General features: G+C 41.8%; 1 protein-coding gene across 2 annotated transcripts in view; it reads right to left on the bottom strand.

Moving 5' to 3' along the window:
- The window catches only part of Pinx1 (PIN2 (TERF1) interacting telomerase inhibitor 1), a 57,827-nt gene extending 30,642 nt beyond the window's left edge, over positions 1–27,185 (bottom strand). For both annotated transcript variants that reach the window (XM_042699852.1, XM_042699851.1), the window contains exons 1-6: positions 27,080–27,185; positions 24,442–24,551; positions 22,895–22,987; positions 21,114–21,192; positions 19,601–19,693; positions 13,595–13,671 (exon numbers count right to left, since the gene is read on the bottom strand). In XM_042699852.1, the coding sequence (XP_042555786.1) occupies positions 13,595–13,671; positions 19,601–19,693; positions 21,114–21,192; positions 22,895–22,987; positions 24,442–24,551; positions 27,080–27,098 (471 nt within the window). In that variant the 5' untranslated portion in view covers positions 27,099–27,185. The remainder of the gene's footprint in view (positions 1–13,594; positions 13,672–19,600; positions 19,694–21,113; positions 21,193–22,894; positions 22,988–24,441; positions 24,552–27,079) is intronic.
- Between the last annotated feature and the right edge of the window lie 483 nt (positions 27,186–27,668).

Here is a 27,668-nt window from a genome sequence, read left to right on the forward strand (position 1 = left end):
CTTGCATGGCTTTGATAGAGCTTGAATGTCCAAATGACTAGGAGAAGGCATGCAGGGAAGGCAGAGTCACACAGTCCCAACCAGATGACCACAAGGCCACAGTTGTTCAATCCCACCATCATCATCCTTAATTTTGGTGACTAGGTAAAACTGTATGCAGTTGAGTAAAAATACATATAACCCTGAGGCCATCAGATAAATCAGCTGGCAGCAGGCCAAGAGAGGACAGAGCTTAAAGACTGGAAGAATATGGACCTCAAGAATGTTATACTGGGCAATAAAGGTTTCTTCCTGGCTGGGGTAACTTCTGATCAAACTGAGCAAGGAACTTGTTCTGAACAAGTATCTGGATTTGTCTTTGCTAGGCTTTTGTCACTGCTGATTACTGAGGCTCAGAGGGGTCAAATTCATGCTGAAGGTCATAAGAATAGATGGTGGAGTCAGGCATAGGCCGGGGAATGCAAGATGAGACAGCCTCTGGGCTTCTTCTACACAGCACCATTTCTAAATCTATTACTTCTGTTCTCTTAAGATGCTTTTCCTTCTCTTTTTGACTTAAATTACATTCATTTTCCCTGTTCTCACTTCCAGGCAGATACTGAATGCAGGAATATAACCTGCTATGAATCTAAAGTACAGAATCTGGTGGATGAACCTGTCCAACTTAAGTCACCCTGCTGCTGAAGGGTGCTGACACAATCAGAAATTACCAGGCTTTACCCAAGGTTAGTGAGAATTGTTTTGTGTTTATTTTATGAAAATACAATTGTGAACAAACTGGCTTCTCTTGGTCCCAGATAATTAAAACAACAGAAAGGCGTTAATCTATATGATCTCACAGACAACAAAGAAAAAATTCTTAATGCTATTCTAGCCTCCTAGAAACCAAGGACAACACGGTCTTTCTTTCTCTTTGCGTTCCCAGTCTCAAGTCAAACCTCTGGACCCAGGTCTTTGGCTCAGCTGGACTCCTATCTTCAAAGACAGGAGTGACAAACTGGCCCAACCCCAAATCATCTACTCTGGATTTTATGACAAGCTCAGTAAGATTGAGATACGCATACTGTTTGGATATATTTCTACAAAAAGTGGAATCCTAGGGCATCAATATTTCAGTGTCTTCTTCCTAGTGTGGTGAAGTAACCATGCCTCACCCTGCAGAGCCAAGCGAGGGCAGGATGTAAAGCAATGAAATGGCTCTCTCATCTGGGGCTTACAAAACCACACTCAAATTTGGTTTTTCACCACAATGAACATGACCCAGGCATGTGCTGACTCCTCAGGGCAACAGTGACACTCATTACTTCAGCAACCGTCATGATGGAGTTTGGTCATCATCCTGATCTTCCCAAGGGAAGAGCAGAAGCTCGGCACAGAAGTGGCTAGGCCTTCACCTGGATTTATATACACCCTGGAATTCTCTAGGCTGTGTTCTGCAGGAGACAAATTTAACCTCTAGGGACCTCAGTTTCCATTTCTGAAAGTCAAAGGGAAAAGTAGACGGTTGGTTACCCTGAGGGCAAGTGACAGGACTAAGAAATGAACCTAAGGTTCTCTTTTTAAAAAATAACTAATACTCACAAAATGATGCCAGACTACCTCCAGTGAAAAAGAACTAGTATCATTCTAACCTTGCTCCAGGAAACGCTGACCTTGAGATCATCACACCACCACTGGCTGCTGGCAGAGTAGATCTGTCCAAAGAGAAAGTACCCCACCACGGGACATGGGTATGCTGACCACAGAGAGTGACAAAGTACAGGCCATACGCACAAAATGTGACAAACTGGAGTACTGTTCCTCCATCCAGTGTAAAAGTGAAGTAAAGACATACCCAAGCCACATTGTATCCTACTGATAAACTCATAAGGGCATGCGCATGCGTGCACACACACATACACACCCATACCCCAAACATGTCAAAGGAACAAATAAACTGAAAAAGGTCCTTCAGAGGACCAAAGAGCAGAGGAATGGAATTGAATCAGAAACTCTCCGGAACAGACTGCAAAATCCACAGCATACATCTCCAAGGAATTCCATCTGTTGGGAACACACACACATACACACGCAAGCAAGCACATGCACATACACAGAGTTAACAGGAGGTTCTCAGAGTTGACCACTGCTGGATCACCTCGGCCAGGGTGACAAACATCTATGACTTACATCAGCTATGCATACACAAAGATAATGAGCACTTGGCCTCAGATGAGGGCAGACCTCACAGAATGGAAACAACTCTTACCGCTGGGACACCATTAAACTTTGATACCCTAGACAGGAAAGATTTCTGCATCTCACCCCTTCAAGCTATGCTAAAACAAGTAAAGAGTTCTGAATCCCACCCCTTCAAGCCATGAGAACACAATCTTAAGTTTGCTTCCATTCTAGGGCTCCTGTCTCCACCAGAACCCAAATGACAACACCTTAGCTGCCCTGTGGGTAGTCCTAAGTCTCTCCCTCCCAGCCTTGGCCCCAAGCAGTCGTGGGCAGAGATGACCACAGGCCCAAGAGGAGCAGTCACATCACTCCTGTCCCACCAGGTCCAGGGTGCGACTGTATGGAAGGTACATGCAAACTTCTGGGGAAAGGGAGGTATATTCCAAGAAAGAATGGAAACATTTATCCTCTATGACAGCGCTTTCTTCTATCTTTGTTTGCTTTCATCCCTGAATTCTGATATTAACACACATAGCAGAAATACTATCTTTGAAAGGATGGATGGAAGGAGTAAGCTAGCAAAGAAGAAAGTTGGGCACAAACACCTCTGCACTTGAAGTAATTAGATCATCCTTTGGTGGAACTAAATAAATGCTAAAGAGCATGTATCAGGAAATTCCTCTGAGAAATTTGTTGTGAAGCATTTCAAATATACAAAGAAATTAGTGAACTTCAATACTCCTATCAATAGTTAGCAAGGTTTGGCCACATTGTTAGATTATTCCTTTGTTCTTTGCTATTAATATTTTAAAGCAAATCTGAGACAAATCACTTTATTCTTAATCCTTTGGTCTATAAATTAGAAACTAGGACTGGGAGTTTATAGTTCACAGGTAGAGTACTTGCCCAGTATTCACAAGGCCCTAGGTTTAATGCCAAGCATTCCTGTTCTCCACCCCATCTACAAAGAAAGCACAGAAACTTCCTTATGCAATCACAATGTCATTAGTGGACCTAACAAAATTCCTTGTTATAATCCAGAAGACATTTATGATCAGGTTTTCACCATCTCATGTATTTATGGCTCAAATTAGGTCCCATAAAGCTCCCTCGGCACCCTCATTACTCGTAGGGTCTAGCTACAGAGCTTCAGTGGTTCTACTCTTATTTTTCCCTCATGTCACTGACTTATTGTAGAAACTGGGTCAGGCCAGCCAGTTATCTTGAACCATGTTCCACTTTGGATTTTTTTGTTTTCTTAGGGTCATTAAACTTGTAACTCTATCTATCTTTTGTGACCGAAGAGGACTTTTAGAGACTTGATTATCTGCTTTCACTTCATTTTTTTCATAAGAACATTTCATGATTTGTATTGTGTCATCTCAAGTGCACACAGGTGTAACCCAGGCACTAACACTAATCTCAGACAATAGGTTCTTTGTTAGTTTTTTTTTTTTTTTTGTCAGTCGTGGGGCTTGAACTCTGGGCCTGAGCGCTGTCCCTCAGCTCTTCAGCTCAAGGTGAGCGCTCTACCACTTGAGCTACAGCGCCACTTCCGGTTTTCTGCTGGTTTATTGGAGATAGGAGTCTCGCGGTCTCTCCTGCCCGGGCTGGCTTTGAACCGGGATCCTCAGATCTCAGCCTCCTGAGTAGCTAGGATTACAGGCGTGAGCCACCAGCGCCCAGCAGTTTTTTTTTTTTTTTTGGAAATAGATTTGCTATGGAAGTGGATTTTGAATAATTTAATACATTGATTTTTAGAAGTGAGTAGAAACTTTACAATTATTTTCTATGGTTATCAATTAAGAAGCAGAAAAATCAATACATCCAATTTCTGAGTATTAAAGTTCAATCTATCATACCAAGTAACTCACAGCTGCCTAGTTACCTAGACTAAAACTACAAAGGATACAGAGCCAGGACACTGAATCATGATCTGTCGCATGGATAGAAGAGAGTCTGCACACTGGAGCCAGTTGGTGAAAGGAGGAGTGGAGGCAAGGACGTCAGTTAGCTCCCTGATGGTGCTGACTCTTGGCTGCCTTCTCCACTGCAGCATCGCTGAGCCTAGCGAAGATCCGAGGAGAGAAGGACCCAGGGAAAGCCTGCCAAGTGAGTGAGTAAGGACTTCATGGCTAATGCGTGTAGCAGAACAACGGCACACTCCCCTCTCCCCACCTCAGCAGGGGAAGCAGGGCATGAGTTACAGAGGGAAGACATACTCAGCAAGGCAGTGTGGACAAGGCAGGGGAAGTGTGGGGACCACAGAGGTGGCCAAGAAGGGTTCTGGTGTATAACGGACCAGCAGGGATTAGTATTCACAAGAGAAATGAGAGGGAGTTGGTCAAGAGTCACACAAAACACCAGAACCTTCACCAACTTGTTCTGGACATGGTAGAGAACAAAATTATTTGCGGAAGATGGATAACAGTACTATGAAGAAAGAAAAAGCTGGGATTGGGAGGCCACCTGGGATTATAATTCAGGAGCAATAAGAACCAGGAACAGTTTCATCAGTAGGAATAGAGAAATAGGCATTAAAAATATAAAATCAATAGGCCCTGTGATGTTCTAATTGCATGAGTCAGAGGAAGTAACTGAAGATCATACTCAAGTTCATTATCTAAACACTCTGGATGAATAAGATACCAAAAGTATGCTGAGTGATTTTTCTTCTTTACAACTCTGAGTAAGAATGTAGTCCAGGGAAGGGAGGTGAAGGGTAAACAAAGGAGGAGGCTGCAATGCTTGGTAAGAAATGTATGCATTTTCCTGCCCATGTAATTGTAACCCCTCTGTACAGTATGTTCTCAAATAAAATAAAATTAAATTAAAAAAAAAAAAATGTAGTCCACTCACCATCATCCTCAAATGAAACAATTCCTTCCAAGTTTTAGCTTTAATCTAAAATGCAGGGACCAGAGAAGTTAAGATGTGGTTCAAAGCACAAAGGTAGTTACAGATAAAAGACTGAGGCAGATACTGCTGGCATATTCCCACTTAAATATGCTAACTACGGTTTCCATTCATCTTTCCCAAAAGGGCCAGTCTCCACTGGCGGGCCTGCCTCTCTGGCAGAGCACCTTACATTCTTTCTGTGGGATAGGAAAGTGGAAGCTGGGGCAAAACTTCTGACCCATGATGCCTCCTCGGAGGAAGCACCCAGGATGGGCAGGGAAGTATCAATAGTGATGTGTTCCTGTGAAGTAAGTTAGAATGGTGTCTTTTCATGACACCGTTTAGGTAACAAAGGTGCTCAGCTGGCCCCTAGAGCCTAGCTCCTAGGAAGAAGCAACAGCAGCCCCGAAGGGGCAGGGTGATGGCAGGACCAGTGCTTATCCCTCAAACGGGGACCTTCTCAGTTGGATTCAGTCTTACACTCGAAAGGCAGGACACAAGAGATGAGAAGGTATCACATGTGGAAAATGATCTAAAATATGTTTCATTTTTGTTTCGGAATGGGAACACTGAAAGGGCCAAGAACCAGTCTCAAGCTGGGAATAAAATTTATGATGCAAATTGGAACTAAAAAGTCAATATGAAATATCACACACAAATATGAAGCTCAACTCATTTTTTTTTTTTTTGGTTGGTTATGGGGCTTGAACTCTGGGCCTGGGCGCTGTCCCTCAGTTCTTCAGCTCAAGGGTAGCGCTCTACCACTTGAGCCACAGCACCACTTGCAGTTTTCTGGAGGTTTATTGGAGATAAGAGGCTCACGGACTTTCCTGCCCAGGCTGGCTTTGAACCGTGATTCTCGGATCTCAGCCTCCTGAGCAGCTAGAATTGCAGGTGTGAGCCACTGGTGCCCGGCTCAGTTTAAAAGAACTGAAACGAGCTGTGGGGAGTAGGCTTGGGAGATGGAGTTGCATGGGAACTGAGAGAAGAATGCTATTTTTCATTGTAAGCTTCTTAACACCTTTACATCTGTTCATATATTACTCTGATGAAAAAAACCATGGTCAATAGTCTTGCCTGTGCCAACCACTTTTGCCAGAGTCCTCACCAGACCCCAGCAGGTGATAACCTCACTAACCCCACGTTAGCAATGAGGACCTGAAAGCATGGAGAGATTAAGTAACTGGCCAGAGGCTCCCTGCCAGCAACTCTGAGTCAGGAATTAAACTCGGGCAGGGCAGACCAGAACCTGGAGATTTTAACTTTAAAGGGAGGTAAAAAGAGATTATTTTGTAAATTATTTTGGGGAAAACTGATTTTTTAACCGACTGATAAACCCAAGTAGTCAAATCCAATGAGCCTAACAGACATGAAGTTGAAAGCATTTATTTTCTCACACCTGAAAATCCTATATTTTTCTATCAACAGCACAAAAATGCAGCCTAAACAGCAAGAGCAGCAGAAAAGAAAAAGTTGGAAAAAAAACTGCAGTCACACAAACTGTAGTTAAAAAATGACTAAGTTTCCTTGATATATGAATTTGTTGGAAAACCATTTATCAACAGCCTGTTTCTCTCTAGCAGAGTCCCTCAAGCCGAGAGCCATGTCATTCCCCTTTGACTGATTAATTAGCCAATCAAGGGACATTTTTCATTGTGAGGCATGATGGTTTATTTCAGCTAATGTTTGGTCTCTAATGGCAACATATTAAAGCCAACTCGGCTATTTTAGCCCTGTGGACTGACCAAATGGAAAGGATAGAAGATAAATCAAAAGAGCTCCCTTCAGTTTCCCTTCAGTCCTTAACAAAACCCCCAAGGAGCAAACGGCTAGAGGAAAGATCCTCTACCAATAAAGAGAAAAAAAAACCAAATAAAAGAAAAGTACAAATGCCTTCATGCCAAGAAGTATCCCTTCCTATTTCTGTGTTTCTGAAGAGCAATAATTTATCCTCCGGTGATTAACAGGCCACTGATAGAGCAGGGACCAAAAAAAGTCAATACCTCGCTCTTTTTCCTTTTATCAGAGCTGAGCTCGATAGGAACTTCAGCTCTATAATGCTTCTTACTCACTGGAATGATTTTCTGCTCTATGGCATCTCCCGCACTGGATGACCATCCAGCATCCCAGTGTCAAGCACTACTCCCACATACCCATCCTGGCCAGATGGCTTCCCACTGGCTTGAGAGGTCCCTACATTTCTCATTCAGTCCAGTGCCTTTGACAAGCCCAGAAGCACAAAGAAACAACTATTCAAACACCAGGAGAGGACAGATGTGGATGCTCACACATCCAGGACACCATGCTGAGTATATTGCCTATCACTCCCAACAAGATGGAATCAATCCACTATGCAACCCAACGATGAAACACAGGAAACTACCTGCCTTCGTCTCCCAATAATGCCGGTCACAAACTAGTCTGTGTCAGAGGAGACAAAAATCCTTTCCCATTTGTCCCCAACAGCGACTTCATTGTTGTCACTATAGTTATCATCATCATCATTATCATCATCATCTTCATCAACCTAACTGTGTACATTTGGAAGCTTGAAAACAAGATTCACTTTTGCTTTATTTCTACTATCTCAACATCAGATTTCTTTCACATTTATACTTATCCGAAGGAATTCCACTTGAATTTACATCTGAGACACAGAATAAGTCATTACATTGCTTCTTCTCTTCTTGTTCCTGCCACAGACGTTCTACCTTTCAGCTTTGCTCAACTGTCAGCTGTAGGTTTTTTTACAGAGCTTTTTCTGACATCGTGCTGAGAATCAGTGCCTCCCTTGTTTGTGTGCCCATACTGTTTAAGAGCACACTGCAGTAACTAAATTCAATTCAACAGTAACTCTGCTGAGAACCTCATGTCAGGTGTGACTAGGAAGTACAAAAACTCCTGTCCTTAGGAGGTTCTAATCTATTGAGGGGAAACCAGAAACAGTAAACAATTCAGTCCATGAAATGATGACTACTATGAAGAAAACTAAAGAAAGGCCAAGGGTACAAGACAGTCAGAGAGCTTATTGTTTTCTTTTCAATCAAGGAAGGCCCACGGAGATAACATTTGATCAAAAATGTGAAGGGAGCAAAGCATTCCACACAGAATCACCAAATACTTAAACCTGAAGCAGGAGCAATAAGAGAAAGGAGGCAATGATGACGAGAGAGTGCCCAGGAGACAGGTGAAGGGCAGAAACAACATCTGTGTGGAAGGGCCATGGGAGACACTCGGCCCCTGTCAAGATGTGTCACTGCTCTCAGCAATGTTTCACAGGGAGACCAGGATGGACTTGAAACATAGTAGTGACATTTTAAAAAAGACCATTAACCTGCTGTGGGAAAACATACAGCCAAAAAAAGATCCTGTTTGATGCTAATGTAAATGTCAATGCCTCTTCTGCAGAGGACCATGAAGTCCTTGAAGAGGGCTGAGTCCTAATGTCCTTGTATCTTCAGAAATTAGAATACATTTTTAGGTACATACTAGGTGTCTAATAAACACTATTAAAACAGTTAAGATTTTATACCTTTAAGGTTTTCAGTGCTTTCTGTTAATTAAATACCAGTATATCATACTTCTTACGGAAGAATAGAAAACTCAGTGGCTTAAAACAGCCAGTTTCACTGTCTGGCCCTGTTTCTACAGGTGAGCAGTTCAAGGAAGGGCCTGGCCATGCAGCTCTGAGTCAGATTCTCTCCATGCACTTTAAGGTAACACATGGCAGAGCAAGGGGTGGCTGGGGACCCCTCTCTTCATATGGTCTCCTGACACCTGGACACCTCAGAGTTTCTTAGCAGGGTCAGTCTGGGTTCTGGGGGAATCAAGGCAACTGGACTACTTACCTCAAGGTTTCAAGAGCAAGTGTTCATCTCACAAAACTTCAGAAGTCCCATAGTAGCTCTAAAACTAGGGGTAGTAGTTGTCTCTGGACTACAAGCAAGTCATACTCAAGTGTGGGAAGGAAGCGGTGAACAGTATGCCACTTCCCACTGAGAAGTGGACATAGTCAATCTAGAGGAGCATACAAAACAGGGAGTCTTACTGAGGGCATCTTTGAAAACCAAGTTATAAATAAAGTAGGAACATCCTTGACTTTCCTCCTTGACATTCAGTCTTGCAAATAACTCGTGTAAATCTTGAATTTGTTATAACAGATGACCTCAGATTTCTGATTTGAACAACACACCAAAGACCTTTCACATTCCTCTCTTTGGCCTAAAGAACAAAATGAAATTGCCTACTATTTGAGAATCAAGAAGAACCTAGCTAGAAGTGGGGCTGTGGTGCAAGTGGTAGAGTGCTAGCCTTGAGCAAAAAAGCTCAAAGACAGAGCCAATGCCTTAAATTCAAGCCTCAGTAATGGCAACAATTTGAGTAATGTTTCCTTGAAGCCTAGAAAACCCTGAAACTTCAAAGCAAAACTGGTTCATTAGCATTGTTTCCCATGAGATTCCACAACTCCCTTTTCAGAAACAGAGGGCTAGGGCTGAGGCCTTCAGATCAGCCCATTACTTCTCTATAGAAGAGTTTCTTCGGGAAGCCAACGCCAAAGTGCATCCTTTCACGGGCCAGCTGCACTGGCCCAGGCTGCTTCCTTTCTCTGAGCAGAAGTCTTCCTCCAATTCTCATCCACTGGGACTCTTACTTTTCCTCACTGCTTGTCTGCTAAACATACCCAATTCTGCCATGCATGTACAGCATGCTTTTTAGAAACTTATGTCCCACAATATGTCTCTGAACATACTCCTTTAAAAAACTAGTGCCTAGGCCTGAATAGAACAGCCCAGAGAGCTTCCAGGCAGGAAATGATCAAAAGTCCTGTTGCTTTCACATGGGCAAATTGCAGTTTAGGTTAAATTTGTGGTCAGGCAGCTGGGCACAGGTGGCTCAGGCCTGTAATCCTAGGTACTCAGGAGGCTGAGATCTTGAGGATCGTGGTTCAAAGCCAGCCCAGGCAGCAAAGTCCATGAGACTCTTATCTCCAACCAGCCACCAGAAAACTGGAAGTGGAAATGGTGCTATGGCTCAAATGGTAGAGTGCTCGCCTTGAGCTGAAGAGCTGAGGGACAGTACCTAGGCCCAGAGTTTCAAGCTCCACAACTGACCAAAAAAAAAAAAAAAAAGTGGTCAGGTTACATATCCTATCTTCTAACTTATTTAACTGGTACCAAATCATATCTTCCCAGGATTAAATGGGGCTTCACATCACATATCTTCATACTATTTCACCTTAAAGAGGTACAGAAGTTTTAGCTGAATGTCCCAACTTGGAAAGAATATTTTGAATCTTGATTCCTATATCCATGGTCAAATGAAGGCAATAATTAATAAAGTATTGTGGGGGGAAAAGAAGTTTTAAAACTCAAGTGCATTATTTCTTGTTTACAGGCTTGGTCTTAATTTAAATAAAAGGCTCTTCTTTAAAAGATTAGCATCAAGGCTAGGAAGGTGGCTTAGTGGTAGAGTGCTTGCCTAACATGCATGAAGCCCTGGGTTCAATTCCTCAGTACTACATGGTACTGAAGCTGGAAGTGGTGCTGTGACTCAAGTGGTAGAGTGTTTGCCTTGAGCTAAAGAAGCTCAGGGACAGCGCCCAGGTCCTGAGTTCAAGCCCTGGACTGGCCAAAAAAAAAAAGATTAACATCAACTGGCCGGGAAAGCCATTGCCTTAGAAACACTGTGCCCAGCTTTGTGGTGGGGACAGGATAAGGTGGGCAGAACACAGGCAACAAAGCACTTACAACACTCAACCTAGCTTACTCATATAGCTTTCTAGTATAAAAATCTAGAAGGGAAGGAAAAATAGAATTTAATCCAAAGATATTTCAAATAAAAATTCAACTAAAACCAAAAGAAAAGGTTCTTCAAAAAAAAAAAAAAAGATTCTTCATTTTACAGGGATTTTCCCTGTAAAGCATTTTAAGGCACTGAATCCAACCAGAGCCAAAACACCACGCAAATCAAACTGAACAAAAAGGTCTGCTTGGAAGTAGTTTTCAGACTAAATAATAATAATTAAAAAAAAAAGGAAAAGAAAGACATCTTGTGATAACAGACAAGAAAGGAACAAACTGCAAAGGAGCTGTGCTTCTATTCAAAAAGCAAACACCACCAGAAGAAATCAATCATTAACTGGGTATACTGGGAGAGCAGACAAGGTTTTTAATTCAATTAGATCTGTGAGTTAGAGAAACTGACAACTCTTTCCAAGAGCATATGCCCCAGGCCTGCCTGTTATTTAGAGAAACACAGTAGGATTATTGGTAACACATTCTCCATCCTCCATGTGGTTTAGGAATATTTTCTCTAGTGATAAGGCCAAATCAGGAAACAAGCTGGATAGAGGAAGGAAACTGGGATAGTGGGGGGAGGGAAAAAAAAACCAGGAATATCAGGAAGTTCAACCAGATAGGAACTAATGGAATTTGTTTTTCATTATCTTTAACTTCAGCCTATAAACCAAATGAACACTTAACACACACACACACACACACACACACACACACACACACACACACACGCATACACACACATACATGCACATGTATATGACCACAAAACTGCTCTTGGATGCATAACTCCTGGCAGGTAATGGCCAGGACAAAAACCTGCAGGTTCTTAAAAAGCCCAAGTAATTTTAATTCAACACTGGATCATTTCTTTATCCCCTTCTCTTTCTTTTCCCAGTACTGAGGCTTGAACTCAAGGCCTAGATGCTATATCCCTTCTTTTGCTCAAATCTAGCTCTACCACTCAAGCCACAGTGCCACTTTGGCTTTTTCTAGGTAGTTTTATCAGAGATAAGCGTCTCATAGACTTTCCTGCCCAGGCTGACTTTAAACCACAACTCTCAGATCTCAGCCTCCTGAGTAGCTAGGATTACAAGCATGAGCCACCAGCACTTGGCTTTCATCTCCTTCTTTGGTACAAATAGCTCTGATTTTGTGCACTCCAGAGTAGTGCTTTCCAATTTGTATAGCATAAAGACATGTGAGATTTCAAAAGCACAGGGAATGAGATGCACACAGCCACTGCAGCACAGCATAGGGTGTTAAAAGTTTTCAGGCAAGTACTTCTGAGTAGCCCAACTCTGCTATGCAGTTGAAGGAATTGGAAGTACCAAGAATCAGATCAGAGACCCCACAGTGACTCAAGTGCTTCAACTTCTACACAATATGGAAAACTTCTAGCCCAAGACTCAGTGTCAGAAAACCAGGATCTTGCAAATCAGACTGATTTCTTAAAACATAAAATAGCATAAGCAAACACCCATTCTGTAACCCTCTCTGGAGAATCTACTGTGGATCCTAGAAGTGCTTGGCATAGAGCGGGGAAAGGAGGCTGAATATTGCCTCACAAAGAAGAGGTATTTATTGATGAAAACATTTCAAAGTAATATTTCAAATATCAACGCTGAAGCTGTATAAACCATGATTTTTGAGATGTATAACAATGAAATCAATTTTCAAAACAGAGAAGTACAATGAAAGTCAATTTAACGGACCTCTACAATGTGGCACACACGTAATCAGGCACATGCTGGGGACCCAGAACTGGGAACAACACAAGTCTTTAAGCTGTTCAATGTGTAGTATGGAGCTGATGAAAAAGTCCAACTTTGGAATGTAGTTGATCAATTTCCTCTTAGATACAATGAATTCTAGCTACAATGTTTGGCAATGTCAACCATAAATCCAAGCCAATATTGCTACTGGGGTCAACAGAGGAAAACCACAGCAATATTTCTTCCAACTGAGAGAAGCCAAAAGAAGTATTTTCAAACAAATCTGATCAAAGGCCTCTCACCCTTGGCTGGGTGGACTGTTAGAAATAACACAGCAAGTCTCTTAGCAACACTGTATTTAGAGAAAGTACAGGTGTACTTGAAACTTAACAGATGAAAGCAAACTTCTATGAAAATTCACAGGCATATCAAAGAAGTTACTTTGCTTTAGGGAGGTTTTTGATGTGTGTTGCACACATGATTCAAGTTAAACAGATTCTGTTTTCTGCATACACAGAGGGTATAAAGCCTACTCTGTGTGGGACCTAGCCCAGTAACACAGAGAAGCACACAGAATCACATTCAGCTTCTGAGTCCAGACCTCTGAACCAGAGTCTGCAGTTCCCAGGGAGACTCAGGCACAGGACCATTTGAGAAACCCAATCTTCAGTCACACTGATGACAATGGAGCAGCACTCCCAGGATGGCTACCAGTCAGGGTTGCCCTGACCTTGCTGATTCCCACTCCTCACCACACACTGACGTCCTCACTAAAATCAAATAGGGAAGCTTTTTTTAATCTAACCCTTGTGCCGGTAAAGAAAAACAGATAGCACATACCTTTTACAAGAATCCTTATAAAACTCAGCTATTATTACAAGGATAAGACTCAGCCTTCATATGAAACCTCTAAAAGTTTATGTATGGGGGCTAGGGGCTCTACTAATAACTGATATAAACAATCCTACATCCTGGGAAAACAAGCAACACAAAAACAACATCTCTACATATGTGGCCAGATACCTCAGCAGTCTTCTTGCTCTGTCTTTTCCCAAAAATGCAGTCAAGGTCTGTTTTGCTCCGAGATGACAGATCCTTCCCTAGAAAACCAATATGATGCTTTTGAATAAGACCATTTGTTCCAATGCGAGAAGCACATATATAAACATGCAGATTGCAATGGGAAGATGGTTTGTGGTCAAGAAATAAACAGTTCTGCAACACACATTACAACTCTGTGATGAAGATGATGATAAATGTCTTAGAATTAGAACTGCTCACCACTATTCCTTGTTTCAGAAACAATCTAGAGCATACAAGCTGCAAGACAGACTGAATTTTAAAGCCTGCCCTACCAACGGTGTGCCTTCAAGGGAAATCTATAGTTTCTGGGTTCTCTGTTTTAAAAACAGATCTCAATCACTTCTAAGAGACACTGCTACTTACTTGGGATACTGAAATGCAGAATTAAAAATATTATTAGAATTTAAAATTTTTCATTCACTCAATAATTACTGATAAATAAGATCACAATAATATTAAGCAAATGAGCAAAAAGTTCAAGGAGTAGATGCAAATAGTAACTTGAATTTTTCTTTTTAAAATGTTCTGAACTATAATGGTAGTGCAGGAAACTAAACAGGTCTGGTAAAAATAGTGTCCTAAGGATCTGGGATCCTTTTTAAAAAGCTAAAATCTAGCATAATTTCAAAGCTGTAAACCAATCAATTTAAAATTCACTTCTTTGGAATTTCCACTTCTACCAAATAATGTTCTAGAAGCAGCCAGCCAAATCCATCCCCATTTGTCAATTCCATGGTGAATACATTTTAAAAATATAATCACTGCATATCAAGCCTGGGGAGGGCAGTGTGGATCAAACACAGGAATATGAGTTTTAAGTTGGAAGCCAAATTTCACCATCCCCATCAGTCTTCTTATATTCCCGCAGCCAACTGACTTGGCAAAGTAATGTCATGACCCAGAAGGTTCTAGTTCATTGATTATCACTGGGGCATTCAAGTATGATATTGGTCAGTGACTCCATAAAATTAAAAACAAAACTGCCTTTAACTTAACCAGGTCCCAGAACCAATTTGAAGGCAGTATTACCAGGTTAACTGGCACAGTCAGCGTGCCCTGCTCCTGCTAAAAGCAAGGCTCCACTGTGGTACAACAGGATGCTCTCTCCTCCCTTCAATCTGAGCAAAACTAGACTTTCTGGTACTGACAATTAAATAGACCCACTACAAAAAAAGAACCCAAGGAATGCCTACGCACAAAAAGATTAAAGCATATTATAAATAGGAACCCAGGAAATGAACCATGAATGGGGGAAGAGGTGGTGGTTGCGAGAGGTAGATCAACTTTCATCAGGTATGGAGAGCTACCCCTCAGCTGTCATCAGCACAAGCCATTTCTGCTGCAAAGCACATTCTGGATGAATTTCTGTTTCAGAAAAGGAAATCAAATCTAGCTCAAAATGAGCACTAGCCAGCTACTCTAATCTATCCTTTGGAATAGAAGGGACATTCTAAAAGGATATGTAAATTAAGAACTCTTTTACAGCAGCTCAATTAAAAAAACTATAAGGATCAAGTAGGGAGGACAGTTGGGACATCATAATCTAAGACATGAAGGTAAAATATTAATGCACTCAGGCAAAGAACAAATCTAAAACTCAGAGGGAAGAATGCCAAGCCCACAGAGACAGTAAGCTGGACCAATGGAGGTGTAAATGTTTCTGAAGATTGGGTGATAGGTTCACATATTGGACATTTCTATCCTCCAGCACAAAGTTCACTAAATTAATTGTAGATGTCAGGATTGTTACAGCCTTGCTCTAGATCTGATCTGGAAAACAAAAGCAAAGAGAAGAAGTAAAAGTTAGAGACCACCAGAAGTGGACAAAAGGTGGATGAAAACATGAACATGGAAGTGACTTTGAGATCATTATTAATTCATAATCTTGGTTGAATAGTTTAAAAATATAAAATGACGGTCATTTCTGAACAAAATACACATTAAAAATTAACTTTGAAAGCTTACTATCATCAAATCACCACAAATACTATTGATAAACTTCAATCTTTGAGAAAATGACATCTAACAATGTTGAATAGAGATAGATGCTATCTATCTGGTTTTGGCTCATTTCCTTACTAGTCTTCAACTGGCTATAGCATCTTGAAAATTGGAAAGAAAAGCTTTCAGTAGCCAAGATGCCATACTAAAGTCCACATGTGGCTAAGCAGTTCCACAGAAGAGCACTGCTTTAGCTGTTTATCTAATAATCATGGTAATCAAGTTTTCCCAACAATCAGAAAGGCAGATGGAGGAACACTGCTGCTATACTCAAACACATGTGTCATACCAAGATGTCCACATAGAAAGCAAATGTTTGATGATGTGGAGCCACTGAGTTAAACTCAGTAATTCAATAAAAGGAATCACAATATTCTATTATAATTGAGGCTCAAAAAACATGTAGACAAGGCCCTAAGGTCAAACCTCAGTATTACCAAAAACAAATATGATTCAAAGGAATTTAAGGTATTAACTGATTACTTTCTGAAAATTTACCAAATGGTAAGATAAATTTAATGTATATCATCTAATATAATCCAGACCATTATTTATCTACAGGAAGAAAGAAACCCAAAGAAATATTTTGTAAACATGACTAATATGTAATAAGTAATATGTAAACATGACTAGGAACACTGACTGACTCCCCTCCTCCCAAAACAGTGTACAAAAGTGGTTTATTCAGAGTAAAAAGGGGGCAAGGCAAAGAAATGTAGGTTTGGAAAGTATCTCTGTTGGATCTTGGTTTATACAATTGTTTAAAGTTCATTTGCATTCTTCAATCAAGAATAATAAGAGACCGGGTGCTAGTGGCTCACACCTGTAATCCTAGCTGCACAGGAGGCTGAGATCTGAGGATCACAGTTCAAAATGACCCAGGCAGAAAAGTCCCCATGAGACTCTTATCTCCAATAAACCAGCAGAAAACCAGAAGTGGTGCTGTGGCTCAAGTGGTAGAGCTGAAGAACTGAGAGGCAGCGCCGAGGCCCAGAGTTCAAGTCCCACGACCAACCATAAATAAATAAATAAATAAGAAGAGCGAGGCTGTGGCCCAGTGGCAGAGTGCTTACCTAGTGTGTGCCAAAATCCCTAGGCTTGCTCTCCAGCACTGCACGAATAAATAAAAGTGTGTGTGTGCATGCGTAGGTGGTGCATGTGTATGTGTATTTTCATGCAACACATGAGATGAATAGAAAGCCAGGGCAGAAGATGATGGCAACTTCACTACAAGGGAACATCAGAAACCCATATTTGAATCTTTAGATTTAAGATCCCTAGTAGGGCTGAATAACTGACATTCCAATTGCCAACAGGAAGAATCTGTTTTTTATTTTTTGGTGCCAGTCCTGGGACTTGGACTAAGGGCCTGTGCACAGTCCCTGAGCTTTTTGCTCTACCACTTGAGTCACAGACCCACTTTTTTGGTAGTTAATTGGACATAAGAGTTTCCTGGACTTTCCTGTTTGGGCTGGCTCTGAACTGAGATTCTCAGATCTCAGGCTGCTGAGTAGTTAGGATTACAGGTGTAAGTCACTGGCACCAGCAATAATCAGTATTTTTTAAAAATCCTAAAATGGTGTTACTTGGTATTTAAAGAATCTAAAGAATCAGAAGAGGGAACAAGGCTCTTCACTACCAGTCAACTCTAACAGGAACTAGCCATGCTGTTAATCACCTGGTGCAGGTAGATGGTTTCCTTAAGTTACATATAAAACATCACTAGCTGTCACAAGTCTGTGTAAATTACCACAATGAAATGTAGAGGACTAGCACAGCGTATGTGACCTACCATCCAGCTACGGTACTCAGAAAGGGAAAGCAGCGCTCTCCTGGACTATATAGATTTTTTTTTAAAATGCCTTCACAAACACTTTTCCTCTCTATAGATGTGAGCTTACCAAATACTTCTTTAAGAAACTATACTGAAGTTAGGTCTTAAACAAATATGGATGATAGTAACTTTAAATTATTTAATTATTTCAAATAAAAATCATAAATTATGATTACTAAAATGACATGGTCCATAATTAGATGTCAGTAAGTTTTATAGTAGTCCTGCTGGGGTAAGGTTTTCTTCATGCTCCTGTTTTCATTTCCTAGACCACAGTTAGTAGCCTTCATCAAGAGCACTGAAAGTCTATTATGCACAATGCTGAAAAAGTCCTAAGTTGCACAAAAGGATCATCTCACACAAATTAAAAATAGAGCCTCCTTTAGAGATTCAGGGTGACTTACAAAAGAGGAAACTGAGTCTGAAAGCAGGGAAATGGTTCAAGGACTTGTCTGGGAGACAGCAATGGCCAGAAGTCAGGCCCATTTGGACCTAAAACAGGTTTCCTAAAGGGAACACGGGATTTACCACTGACATGCAGTAAAAACACCAGCTCAAAGAAATTGCCCTTCAATAAGTAGCCTTCATTGTAAGAGAGAAAATGAAAGCACCACACACCAAACAGTTTGACAGGGCCACCCAGAACAGGAGTGGCTTAACTAGGAATAGAAAGCAGATCCTGCCAGCATCCAGTAGATTAAACAGATTAGTAAGGCTTGTCCTAGCTTCAGCAAATGTTTCAGCTGAAATCAAGCATGCAGTCAGGTACTAAAGGACAATTACAAGCCTTTGCTATCAGATCAAAAGCCATAGCGGCTGCTATACCATCCACTTTCAACTTCATTTGTGCGCTCTGCAACAGCATCCTTGTGCTGTGTCTCTATTATTCCTGTAGGATCTAAGAAAGAAATAAGGACTGTCAAAGGAATTGGGAATTAAAGGAATGCCATTACTCTCTCTTCAAAAGGACTAGAGGCCAACCAAGCCTGTTTTCTGTGCTGCAGCAGATTGGTAAAAGCCATGCAAACTAACAATAAAGCAGATCATGTGTGGGGGAAAAAGGGAATAATAGGGAAGATGCATGCAAAACACACTTTGTGGGAGGTGGAAGAAAGGACCAGTCTCCATGCATCCAATTCCAAGTCAGCTTCAGAATACCATCAGCTCTGCATTGGCCTTTCACTTAAACCAAACCCAGTTCTATCTTTTGGGATCTTGGCCCCAAATTAGAAATGCCAACAACAGTTTAAAATAGGCAGAATTCCATCTCTACTCTATTCAGGCAGGTGGTGGGAGTTCCAGCTTCCCCAGTCATTGGATTAAGACTAATAATAAGACTTTTAAAGCAAAGGGATTCGCTTTCCTGCCTACTGAGGCAGGTTTTTCTTCTGGAAAAGAACCGGCAGACAGTGACTGGGTAACACAGCACCCTCACCATCATGCCTAGTACACTTTAAGTACAGAATGTCACAAATAAGCTTTGTGGCCATCCTGTGGGAAAACATCTGGAGAATTCATCGAGCCAAGCTATATGGCTTCTCACCAGAACAGGGCCACCACCTAGTGGTTAAAGAACAGAGCTGCATTTGCAAATAATTACACTTACTGGAAAGGTAGGAAGGAACCTGGCGAGGTGGTAACAAAGACAGATCTATTGCCCAACCAACCCTTAGACATGTTTTCCAACATTACCTCTAAGATCAACAGAGAAATGAGAGTGTTATTATAAATCAGCTAAATTGTCACATACCAACATTCAGCTCTGGAAAACATGAAGGTATAACCAGAAAATGTGAACACTAGATTAAAATTATTTTCTCACCTAACCACATAATGTCTTTTTCTCCTCTAAATAGCATTCTGACTTTAATTTTCAGCTGTGCCGCAGGACCTGTTTGGTCTGAAACGTCACCTGGGTGCCTCTCTGCACACCTGGACCCATCTGCACATTAGTGAAGTCACCAGGACTCCAGTACCACACAGCCGCAGCCCCAGTCTGTTTAGACCTGCTGCTGAGCGCACACGAGTCACTACAGCTAATGGCCAACAAGGCTTCAACACATCAGTGTAAACATACAGACCTCAGCAACATGAAAAATGGTTGGTCATACCTTTTGTAAACTTCATATAATGGACCCGGTTTTTGGAGATTTTGGACTTTTCCTCAAGGCTGAAAGACTTCTTTTCCTTGTGGTCAGAAGAGTCTTTTTAAAAGAGGAAAAACATTGCATTAAACCATGTAATGTTAAACCATGTAATGCATCTAATCCATTCTCACTTATTCTGTTACCACAAAACGTTGTTAGACCTAAGATTTTTAGGAGCCCATTATTTAATAAACTCATCAAATGCCTAGAATTTTAAAACTGTATCATGAATCATGCGAGGTCACATTCCAGACATAAAATCTTTGGGGAAATGAAAACATCCTCAACATGAATATACATTACTGGCCTTATTCATAACCAGAAAAGTATGAATGTAACCCAAGTGCACTTCAGAGGGTGGGTGACTGGCTGGGCCCACTCTGACAGTATTATCTAGTTCTCTGCAATGAAGAGAACTGAGTAGCTGGCAGACACCACACCTGGAAGGACCTCAATGCATCTATCTGCTTAGTGAAAAAGAGTACATCCTCTACAGCTTCATTTATAATAGGGATGTGACACAAACATGGAGATGGAGAACAGATTCGTTTCCAAGAGACAGGAATGGCAATGTGTTTCAAAGAATCACAGGGGTGGATGGTGGGCACAGGCTTCCTGATGACTAGTGTGGCAATGTACCTGTCATTTATTTACTGATCACTGAAACCTCTTTTGAAAAATGCCCATTATAGACTTGGGGCTCAGGGCATGGTCCAACCACTTGAGAGACTGAGGTGAAAAGATAACATATACCCAGCAGTTCAAAGTGGAGAAGCTGATTACACTTGAGCAATGTGAACCACTTACAAGTTGAAACAAACTTCACTGGGAAGAATCAACATAGAACGGGCTGGCTATTGTACATAGCCCCATTTGGTATTTCCCAATTGTATTTTTAAAATACCTTTTCAGTCATACTTCTGCATTCCTGTAAAGATAACTTTATTATGTGAGATATGAGCTAGATGGATCTATCTTGCCATTCTCTCTTTTTGTTGTTGTTGTTTTGTTTTGATTTGTTTTAATCAGTTGTGGGGCTTGAAATCAGAGCCTAGGAGCTGTCCCTGTGATTCTCTGTGCTCAAAGCTCTCTCTACCACTTTAAGCCACCATGCCACTTCCAATTTTTGAAAAGTTAAGAGATAAAAGTCTCATAGGGACTTTTCTGCCTGGGCTGGTTTCAAACCGTGATCCTCATATCTCAGCCTCCTGAGTGGCTAGGATTACCCACACAGCTTATCTTGCCATTCTTAAACTCTAAAGTGTGGGGGGGTGGAGGATATACTTGTAGACAGCTAAAGCTTCATTCAATAAATGCACCATTAAAATGTAAACAGAACAGAATATTTGTAATTGTTTCACTCAACTGACTTCCGGATGGATAAACTTGAAAGCAGAAATCTGATAGAAAGGTTTTATACATTGAGAGGTTTTTCTCCCCTGTAAATCCAAGGACTCATGGTGTTAATGTTTCCTACCTGCTGTCTCCTGTCCATGGTGAGAGCTCAGTTCAGCCAGAAGCTGGTTAAAGTCATCCTGATTTGCAATCCAGTTGTCCTGGAAACACCAGACAGTGAATGGGTGCAAGTCTGCAACTTTCCCACTGATCAAGGTAAGATGTACTTAAAATTGAGGAATCTGGCAGTTAGTATGAAATTTCTGGTGTCTCATTAAAATATTATTTGATAAACTTAAATGAAGCCAAGAAATACAAACTTGAAATGTCATTTATGCAGGTTAATTACAAAAGGGGGGACTTACGGGTATAGCTCACGGATAGAGTACTTTGCTGGTATATGTCTAAAAGGCCTCAGGTTTGGTCTACAGCACTGAAAAAAAAAAATTTTTTTTTTCAAGTAGGGCTTCTTGGAAGTCCTGACCTTGACTTCAAATGTGGATCACAGGAAATTTGTCCACTAAGTATTAAAATAAAGCAAAATAAAACGACTTTTTCTCAGTAGAAACTAGGTAGTGCAAGACAAAAGCAGCAAGAACAGCTCTCCTCCTTATTCAGCTGAACTTGAAATATTTTGCCTAATTCTGACGATATGCTTAAATTCTACATAACTCTGGAGAAAAAAGGAGAACCCCAAGATCCCTGAATTCCTGAGTCTCCACTGGTTAGCAGGTAGTTAATGAAAGGCCGACCCTCTCCTAACAACGTAACTAGAGCAGAACTCCACATCTGCCCTTTCCTTAAGCACCCCGACCTAGGAACGCTTAATTGAGATGCACTGAATAGGTTTCCTGGATACTGCTTCTTCTAAGAAACTGTTATCCATCTCTAAAGCCGTTTTCAAAATCACTATATATCAACTCTTAGTGACTGAAAATTTAAGTTAGTCCAGAAATTCTAGTCAAAATTAACTAAACTAATCAAAGTTATTCAGTTTACATAAAGGAATTCTTCCAATTTTCTACTAGATTCTACTGGCTACAAAAACTTAGGAACGAATTATCAGTTTACTGTGTCAGAAGAAATAATGATATAAAATGGTTTAATAGAAGCATTAACTTTTTCTTTGATTGGCTTCTGGTTTTAGTGGCTTCTGGGGACAGAGGCAATGCTGGAGATGAAATCCAGGTCCTTGAACATTCAACTACTCAGGAACATTCCCTGCTAGTGGGCCACTAATTTTTTAAATACAAATTAACAAATTCAAGAAACATAAATCAATAGTTATAAACGAGAGAAAAGAACATTACTTTAAGTATTGTCTTAGTTTTTTGTTGGAGGTTTAAACTCATAGCCTCACACTCAGTTTTACTTGCTCAGCTAGCATTCTACAACCTGAGCCACACCTCCAAACCAGTTTTTTGCTAGTTATTTTGGAAACAGAATCGACATCATGGGTTTTTCTATCCAGGTTGGAATCTCAGTCTGAATTGCTAGGATTACAGACATAAGCCACTCATACCAGCCTGAGGTACTTCCTTGCAATACTTTTTAAAACTAAATGCCACCAACTTCTAATAATATAAACGTATTAGAATACAGGGAGAGATTTTCCTTTCTGCCTTGAAATGAACATGTTTATAAAAAACATTTTACAAAGCTTAGCAACAACAGTTTAGATCTCTTAGGCATAAGCAAGTAAAGGACCCCACCAGGACAGCAGGCAAGGCAAGGGGTGGCATGTTTCGGGGAATAGCCAAGGTTGCAACTGCCCAATCTATTTGACTGCATTAGAAGTTTGACATTTACAAGACCGACATCAATTATGGAAAGAGAACACTCAGATCATGCACCATTGCTCACTTCATTATTGTTTGTGGCTCCAAGTCCCAGATGGTTATTTTTAACTTGAACTTTAATATGGTCTGTGGCTCCTTGCTCCTGGGCCCCCAAACCCTGTGGATATTAAACACAGAATCAGAACTTTTATCAGGAATAAAAAAAGATGCCTCCCCATTACTGTTTATTTACTAAACATCTAGGGTAAGGTATTATCCTTGCCTTCAAAGAGGACACAATCCAGAAGATTCTTAGAATGTCTGTAGAAACAGAATATATTTAAAATGATGAATAGTAATTATTAAACCTAAGAACAAATCAAAGGCCCAGGCAGACACTATGGAGAATGCACCTCTTGCTGATGCTGAAGCAATGCTGTTGCAAAATGAATGGAAGCCCATGTAGGTATTCTGAGCACCTGGCTCTCTCCTTTACTTAATGATACAGCACGACACCAAGACAGTTCTCTGCAGCAATTAAGACCACTCATAAAGTTCCAGGTAAAGAGAACAGCAAGTGCGAGCAGTGAAGATGGGAAAGGACTTGGGCTACTAAAGGATGTGGAAGACACAAAGGGGGCCTTAAAGGGAACACAGAAAATAAGAGAATAAGAGGACATAAGATATTTAGGTTTTAAAAATCCTTGGAAACCACTGGAATCTAAAGCAAAGGAAAAACATGATCTAATTCCCTTCTGCTTTGAAAGGTCATTCTAGTTGTATGACAAAATAGACCAGAGGAGGAAAAGAAGGCAGGGAAGGAGGAGTGGGAGTTGCAGGCAAGGACAGAGGTAGGACAAGGGCAGTGGTCTAGAAAGACAGGAATAGTGACCAGGAGGCAGAAACAGAGAGGCTGAGGAGACTAGCATGAGTCCAAGGTGTCTAGTTAGAATATGTAGGTAGATTGTATTATTTCTAAGACTTGGGAAAAGCTAGAAAGGAAGATATGAAAGCAATGTTCACGAAGTAGAAAACCCAGGAAGGCTAATCAACTTACATATCTGGAGCTTAGAGGGCAGAACTAGAGTAGAAATAGGCAAAGGTTTCTAGACTTAACAGAATCTAAAGCAACTCACAACAACAAGCACAGTATACAAGAATCTGGGAATGGACCCCAAGAACCTCCAAAGCTCAAAAGTCTGGAGGAGGAAGAGACAGCAAATAATTCAGGAGAAGATGCTGAGGTCAAAAAGAAAGAGCTAATGAGGTCAAAAAGAAAGCCCTACTGGTACAGTAGGGCTGTAGTAGAATGCAAAAGAATGGGGAAAATACATGCAGTCTGGTGACACGGAAACAAATGTGACTCTCAGCAACGTTAAACTCTGATGACTACATATGATTCCATATTTAAGAGATTACACAGCAATGTGTAAGAAAGTCATTAATCATAGAAGTTTAAAGGATGAGCCAAAAGAGGTGGCATTTATGGTTAATTCTGATTTTCTCACCATCTAGCCACTACAATTCAAACTCAGCTACTGATCTAAAAACATCAATTTCTCCCAGAGTCTTAAGACAACTTCTCTCAATTCAAACTCTACTGACAAGGCAGAGGATTTTTTTCTAAAATACCTTTCCTTTAGACCAGCCCATCTTCTCTAGCATTCTCTGGCCAAACTTAGAGTCATCATTACTCCAGGCAGTGTTTCTTGGATCCACAGCCCATTTCTGCTTCCTCCGACCTATAAATAAAAAAGTACTTCTTCAGGAATTTATCTTTCAAGCCTGGGTAATGTATACATACCTGCAATGATATATCCAGGGGACTAACAGGTAGGGCCATTTCTCCTTTTAGCAATAACTACATACTCTTAACATAGAAATTGATCTTAAAGATTAAAATGAAAGTCTCCCCTCTAAAGTGACAAAATACTCAATACACCATCCACTGGGCCGTCTACATTTCACTATGGGAAGCAACCACATACACTTGTCCATGCCAGCAGCAGCATCACTGTGCAGCCACAACTCTCATCATCTTGCATTATGTGCCAAATGTATATTAGATTTCACTTTCACAGAAGCCCAATGAAGGCAGATGTTCTTATCTCTACCTAGCCTATAAGAAAACTTCAGGCGTAAAGAACTCTGCCTAATATCCCCAAATCCATACCCTTTATAGAGACCAAAGTCTTTCTAACTTCGAAGCTTAAATTCCTCTTCTGTAACAGTCATTATGATCTTAGGGAGAGTCAACTGTGTCTCTCTTCATGATCTACAGATATGGCACCATCCCTATTCTCAAAATGTCCTACATGCTATGATCTAGTAGCTGAACTTCACAATAGAGTAAATGTTTCTCTTCTGGTACTTCATTAACATTCTACTGCACTGGGGCTATTTATATTTGTCTTTTATGTTTCCTATGGCTCCATAATGTCCTTAAGTGTCATATTCATCCTTTACTTAGACATGGCCCATTTGCCCAGAGCCAAGCACTCAATAAAAATGTTCATGAAGGTATGAGTGAGAAAAAAAGAAGAGGGAGGAAAACGAAAGGAGGAAAAAGAGAGAAGAAATATAATTGAATTAAAAGAACTGCTTCAAGTCTCTCAAAGTATTTTTCTAAGCCAGGTATGGTAGTATATACCTGTAATTCATGCACTCAGAGGCTGAGGCAGGAGAATCTCCTGGAGTTTGAAGCCAGCTTTGGCTACATAGCAAGCCTCTATCTCAAAAAATAAAAAAAGGTTATCTTAAATGTACTTAAATGTATAGAAATAACTGGCCATTAGGATGCCAAGCTTATCACTACAGTTTTAATAAAACTATCACAAAGAGTGAATCCAAGTTTATAGAACAAGAATATGGATCTAGCACATGTCTTGGCTATAATGTCATGGGTTGAAACCACGAGCTAAGATAAATCTTTTTTCCTTTATCTTAACTACACTTCCTATAAGAAATCTGTCATAGCAATGGAAAGCTACACACCTGTCCTAGTCCATTCTGTGCTCCAATTACCCTTGCCAAGAAGAGCTCTCAGCAGCCTGACTGTTACCCTTTCAAAGACTTGCTGACAAGCTGGCCTTAGGCTGAGAACTTGCATTTCAGGAGAGTTCTCACCATTCTCAGAATTGGGATGAGTAGCTCATTGTGTCTGTTCATACAAACGATATGCTCTATGCTGCTGATGTGAACACTTGCTTTCCCTGTATCTCCCTTGTTGAAGGGATTATGAATGTCACATCCAACCCCCACCACGGGAGGCCAGTGGCATGGTCTTTGCCTCAGTGTCTTTTAGCAAGATAACAACAGTTGCACGCATCTTCATTTTTCAATCCCTCTAATGCATGACATCCTGTGCCTTATGACAGGGCTAATCTCACTCCAATTGGGACACAACTGTCCCAAAAGCAACAGAAAATATGCTGCTCTTGGACACAAAAAATGTAAAGACACAGAAATACTATTTCCTTGCACAATGACTAGGAGCAAATGATTTTTCTCTGGCCTTTAAGTTCTGCCTCGGTGAAACTGGGATGATGCCTCATTTCATTGTGAGCTTCATCTAGGCCTCGATGGTCCTCCACAGAAAAAGGGTGCTGTTAACATTTATCCTGCAGAATCCTAGAGCAGTCCTTGCTGATCTGTTAAAAATGCGATTTTTATTTACTGATCCTACACAACTTGCAAAGTAAACGACCAACTCTATTACCGGGTCACGCCTGCCATCTGGTGGCAGGCAACTTTACCTCTGGGTCTCATTCATAAGTAAAACCACCTCCCCAGGAAGAATAGAATAAGGACAGTAGATGTCAAAGGCAGACAGACGTTGGAGGGGTCGTGGTGGCCAACGGCCTAGTAAGGGAAGGACTCCAACTGAGTTCCTTCTAGACTCGTTCAGCCCGCGCCGGCCCCCACCAAGGCTAACGTCCTGGGCTTGCTGCTCCTCATCTTTTCCTTTTTCTCTCTGGGTCCCGTGTATCCTCCACCATAGGATCCGGCGGCCTGAAGCGATCCCTCCGGCCTCCGGCCTCTTCCGAACGTGAGGAAGCCGCGAGCCGGGGAGGGTCCGAGAGTAAGGCCGAGCCTCGAGGCGCCCGCTCTCACCCCGGACCGCGGCTAACACCGGTGGGAGGCCGAGCGCGCCCGCCGTCGCCGCGGCCCCGAAGCGCCAGCCCACCCAGCCCCACGGAGCGCCGGCGGCCCGCGTCACCCGGCACCTTCCCCTTCACGCCCGGCTCCGGCCTCCGCCTCCGACACTCACGCTCAGCCAGCATGGACATGGTGGGGACACTGGGGCGCTCGCACCTCGCGAGGCGGCCGGGCAGGAAGAGCCTGGAACGGCCCGGCGCGCGAGGGCAAAAGGCTGCGCCTGGGGCGCCCGCTAAAGACGTCAGCAGCGCGCGACGGGATCCTGCCCACGTGCGAGCGGAGGCGGGGCCAACAGAAGAGGCGGAGCCTCTAGGCTGGGCGGGAGGAGACGTCTCCAGTCATTGGTTTGCGCGCGTGGCGCTCGGGGCGTGGCCTCCCCTCTCCTGGCCCTCAAGGCCTAACTAGGAACAGGAGTCTGTGGGCCAGCGGGAGGGCGTCCCTAGAGTCGTTCGGGCAATATGGACGGTGTGGACAAAGAAGGAGAGACGTGGCACTGTGCTCTCTTTTCTTCATGCTCTACCAGTTCCCTCTGCAAGGGAGGGAGGGAGGGAAGGAAGGAGAGAGAAAGGGCCCTGAGGAGGAAACGTGTGCATTCACACTCAGCTCACAAGGCGGCAGGTTGGCACCGCGAGTGGGAAGGTCTTACCTCCGCGCTAGTCTCCCGGGAGTGAAGGCCTTGGGACGCCAGCCGCTCCACGCAT

This window comes from Dipodomys spectabilis, unplaced genomic scaffold, assembly GCF_019054845.1.
Source record: "Dipodomys spectabilis isolate Male_0828 unplaced genomic scaffold, ASM1905484v1 ptg000263l, whole genome shotgun sequence".
Classification (NCBI taxonomy): domain Eukaryota; kingdom Metazoa; phylum Chordata; class Mammalia; order Rodentia; family Heteromyidae; genus Dipodomys; species Dipodomys spectabilis.